This window comes from Podarcis muralis, chromosome Z (genome assembly GCF_964188315.1).
Source record: "Podarcis muralis chromosome Z, rPodMur119.hap1.1, whole genome shotgun sequence".
Classification (NCBI taxonomy): domain Eukaryota; kingdom Metazoa; phylum Chordata; class Lepidosauria; order Squamata; family Lacertidae; genus Podarcis; species Podarcis muralis.
The window spans coordinates 821,869-826,868 of record NC_135673.1 but is presented as its reverse complement, the minus strand read 5'-3'; the positions used below and the strand labels follow the sequence as shown (position 1 = coordinate 826,868).

At 36.4% G+C, this 5,000-nt stretch overlaps 1 protein-coding gene across 1 annotated transcript in view; it reads left to right on the top strand.

Moving 5' to 3' along the window:
* LOC114589498 (spectrin alpha chain, non-erythrocytic 1) overlaps positions 1–5,000 on the top strand; it is a 267,143-nt gene that overhangs the window by 85,131 nt on the left and 177,012 nt on the right. Inside the window, exon 16 of the mRNA XM_077922609.1 lies at positions 1,332–1,513. Within this exon, the coding sequence (XP_077778735.1) occupies positions 1,332–1,513 (182 nt within the window). The remainder of the gene's footprint in view (positions 1–1,331; positions 1,514–5,000) is intronic.

The window sequence follows — 5,000 nt, the reverse complement described above, 5'->3', positions numbered from 1 at the left end:
ATTCCTAATATTGATTGGCATTGTAATATGAATACTAGTAGTATTGCTATTAATACTATTAGTATACATATTAGTAGTATTTCTATTACTAATATTAATTAGCATTGTAATACGAATACTAGTAGTATTGCTATGAATACTAATAGTATACATATTAGTAGTGTTAGTATGAGTAGTATTGGTATTCCTAATATTAATTAGCATTATAATACGAATACTAGTAGTATTGCTATTAATACTATTGGTATACATATTAGTAGTATGAGTAGTATTGGTATTCCTAATATTAATTAGCATTGTAATACGAATACTAGTAGTATTGCTATGAATACTAATAGCATACATATTAGCAGTGTTAGTATGAGTAGTATTGGTATTCCTAATATTAATTAGCATTGTAATATGAATACTAGTAGTATTGCTATTAATACTATTGGTATACATATTAGTAGTATGAGTAGTATTGGTATTCCTAATATTAATTAGCATTGTAATACGAATACTAGTAGTATTGCTATTAATACTATTAGTATACGTATTAGTAGTATTTCTACTACTAATATTAATTAGCATTCTAATACAAATAGTAGTAGTATTGCTATGAATACTATTAATATACATATTAGTAGTATTAGTATGAGTATTGGCATTACTAACATTAATTAGCATTGTAATACGAATACTATTAGTATTGCTATGAATACTAATAGTATACATATTAGTAGTGTTAGTATGAGTAGTATTGGTATTCCTAATATTAATTAGCATTATAATACGAATACTAGTAGTATTGCTATTAATACTATTAGTATACATATTAGTAGCATGAGTAGTATTGGTATTCCTAATATTAATTAGCATTGCAATACGAATACTAGTAGTAACTATATTACTATACTACTATTGTCACTACTACTACTACTACTATTGCTACTATTACTATTGCTATTATCACTACTATTATCACTGCTAATACTATTACTACTACTACTACTACTACTACTATCACCACTATATTACTATTATTACTGTTGTTGTTATTATTACTACTACTACTACTACTACTACTAATTGATAACTATTGATACTGAGAACTTCATTTTTATTATTATTATTACTACTACTACTACTACTACTACTACTACTAATTGATAACTATTGATACTGAGAACTTCATTATTATTATTATTATTATTATTATTATTATTATTATTATTATTATTATTATTACTACTACTACTAATACTAATACTACTATATTACTATTACTATTATTACTACTATTACTACTATTATTACTAAACCCTCCCTCTCCCCCCCCCCCGCCCCAGGGGTCAAGCTGCGGGAAGCCAACCAGCAGCAGCAGTTCAACCGCAACGTGGAGGACATTGAGTTGTGGCTCTACGAGGTCGAAGGTCACCTGGCCTCCGACGACTACGGGAAGGACCTCACCAACGTCCAGAACCTCCAGAAGAAGCACGCCCTCCTGGAGGCCGACGTGGCCGCCCACCAGGTGCCGTTGATTAATATTAATAATTAATAATACTACTACTACTACTACTACTACTACTACTAATAATAATAATAATAATAATAATACAGTTGACCCAGCAAAAGGCTTTTGAACTCATTGAGGTGACCCAGCAAAAGGCTTTTGACCGCATCAAATTGACCCAGCATAATAATAGTAATAATAATAATAATAATAATAATAATAATAATAATAATAATAATAATAATACTAATACAGTTGACCCAGCAAAAGGCTTTTGAACTCATTGAGGTGACCCAGCAAAAGGCTTTTGACCGCATCGAATTGACCCAGCAAAATAATAGTAATAATAATAATAATAATAATAGTAATAATAATAATAATAATAATAATAATAATAATACAGTTGACCCAGCAAAAGGCTTTTGAACTCCTTGAGGTGACCCAGCAAAAGGCTTTTGACCGCATGGAATTGACCCAGCAAAATAATAGTAATAATAATAATAATAATAATAATAATAATAATAATAATAATAATAATAATAATAATAATACAGTTGACCCAGCAAAAGGCTTTTGAACTCATTGAGGTGACCCAGCAAAAGGCTTTTGACCGCATGGAATTGACCCAGCATAATAATAGTAATAATAATAATAATAATAATAATAGTAATAATAATAATAATAATAATAATAATAATAATAATAATAATAATAATAATACAGTTGACCCAGCAAAAGGCTTTTGAACTCCTTGAGGTGACCCAGCAAAAGGCTTTTGACCGCATGGAATTGACCCAGCAAAATAATAGTAATAATAATAATAATAATAATAATAATAATAATAATAATAATAATAATAATAATACAGTTGACCCAGCAAAAGGCTTTTGAACTCATTGAGGTGACCCAGCAAAAGGCTTTTGACCGCATGGAATTGACCCAGCATAATAATAGTAATAATAATAATAATAATAATAGTAGTAATAATAATAATAATAATAATAATAATAATAATAATAATAATAATAATAATAATACAGTTGACCCAGCAAAAGGCTTTTGAACTCATTGAGGTGACCCAGCAAAAGGCTTTTGACCGCATGGAATTGACCCAGCAAAATAATAGTAATAGTAATAATAATAATAATAATAATAATAATAATAATAATAATACAGTTGACCCAGCAAAAGGCTTTTGAACTCCTTGAGGTGACCCAGCAAAAGGCTTCTGACCGCATCGAATTGACCCAGCATAATAATAATAATAATAATAATAATAATAATAATAATAATAATACAGTTGACCCAGCAAAAGGCTTTTGACCGCATCGAATTGACCCAGCAAAATAATAATAATAATAATAATAATAATAATAATAATAATAATAATAATACAGTTGACCCAGCAAAAGGCTTTTGACCGCATCGAATTGACCCAGCAAATTAATAATAATAATAATAATAATAATAATAATAATAATAATAATAATAATAATAGGGGTCATGGGCTCTCAGGGCGCCCCCTCTCCTCCTTAGGGGTCAGGGGTTCTTGGGGCGCCACCTCCGCTCCTTAGGGGTCAGGGGTTCTCGGGGCGCCCCCTCTCCTCCTTAGGGGTCAGGGGCTCTCAGGGCGCCCCCTCTCCTCCTTAGGGGTCAGGGGCTCTCAGGGCGCCCCCTCTCCTTAGGGGTCAGGGGCTCTCGGGGGCCCCCCTCCTTAGGGGTCAGGGGCTCTCGGGCTGCCCCCTCTCCTCCTTAGGGGTCAGGGCCTCTCGGGGCGCCCCCTCTCCTCCTTAGGGGTCAGGGGCTATTGGGGTGCCCCCTCTCCTACTCAGGGGTCAGGGGCTCTCAGGGCGCCTCCTCTGCTTAGGGGTCAGGGGCTCTAGGGGGGCCCCTTCTCCTCCTTAGGGGTCAGGGGCTCTCAGGGCGCCCCCCTCCCCTCCTTAGGGGTCCAGGGCTCTCGGGGCACCCCCTCCCCTCCTTAGGGGTCAGGGGCTCTCAGCTTCCCCCTCCCTTAGGGGTCAGGATCTCTCGGGGTGACCCCCCTCTCCTCCTTAGGGGTCAGGGGCTCTCAGGGAAACCCTGTGGGGGGCGCCCCGAGAGCCCCTGACCCCTAAGGAGGAGAGGGGGCGCCCCGAGAGCCCCTGACCCCTAAGGAGGAGAGGGGGCGCCCCTCCCCTCCTTAGGGGTCAGGGGCTCTCAGGGCGCCCCCTCCCCTCCTTAGGGGTCAGGGGCTCTCGGGGAAACCCTGTGGGGGCACCCCCAGAGCCCCTGACCCCTAAGGAGGAGAGGGGGCGCACCTCCCCTCCTTAGGGGTCAGGGGCTCTCGGGGCGCCCCCCACAGGGTTTCCCTGAGAGCCCCTGACCCCTAAGCAAGTGAGGGGGCGCCCCCCACAGGGTTTCCCTACCCCATTGCCCCTTTTCTCCCCCCTCGGGGTTATGGGTCTCCGCCGTGGGTCGCCGGCCTCAGCCGCCCCTCAGGCACGACGCTCCCTTTCCAGGACCGGATCGACGGCATCGCCATCCAGGCCCGCCAGTTCCAGGAGGCGGCCATTTTGACGCCGGAAACATCCGGAAGAAGCAGGGGGCCTCGGGGGCGCGACCCCATGGCGGCCCGGAAGCAGAAGCTGGCCGACTCGCTCCGCCTCCAGCAGCTCTTCCGGGACGTGGAAGACGAGGAGACCTTCCGGATGTTTCCGGCGTCAAAATGGCCGCCTCCTGGAAGTGGCGGGCTTGGATGGCGATGCGGTCGATCCGGTCCTGGAATGTAAAGAATAGTAATAATAATAGTAATAATATTAATAATTAAAAAAGAAGAAGAAGAAGAAGAATCAAATAATAATAATAATAATTAAAAAATAAGAATAATAAAATAACAAGAATAAAATAATAAGAATAATAATAAAATAGAATAATAATAATAATAATAATAATAATAATAATAATAATGCGTTATTTCTTTCTTACAATGATTAATAGTTTATTATTATTTTTGTTCATTATTTTTATTGTTACAGTGATTCATAGTTTGATTATTATATGTTATTTTTATATATTTTTATACATTATTTTTATGCATTATTTTTCTTCTTACAGTGATTCATAGTTTGATGATTATATGTTATTTTTATATATTTTTATGTATTATTTTTATGGATTATTTTTATTCTTACAGTGATTCATAGTTTGATGATTATATGTTATTTTTATATATTTTTATATATTATTTTTATGCCTTATTTTTATTCTTAAATGTTATTTTTATATATTATTATATATTATTTTTATGCATTATTTTTCTTCTTACAGTGATTCATAGTTTGATTCTTATATGTTATTTTTATATATTATTATATATTATTTTTATGGATTTTTTCCCCCTTAAATGTTATTTTTGTATATTATTATATATTATTTTTATGCATTATTTTTCTTCTTACAGTGATTCATAGTTTGATGATTATATGTTATTTTTATATATTATTATATATTATTTTCATGGATGATT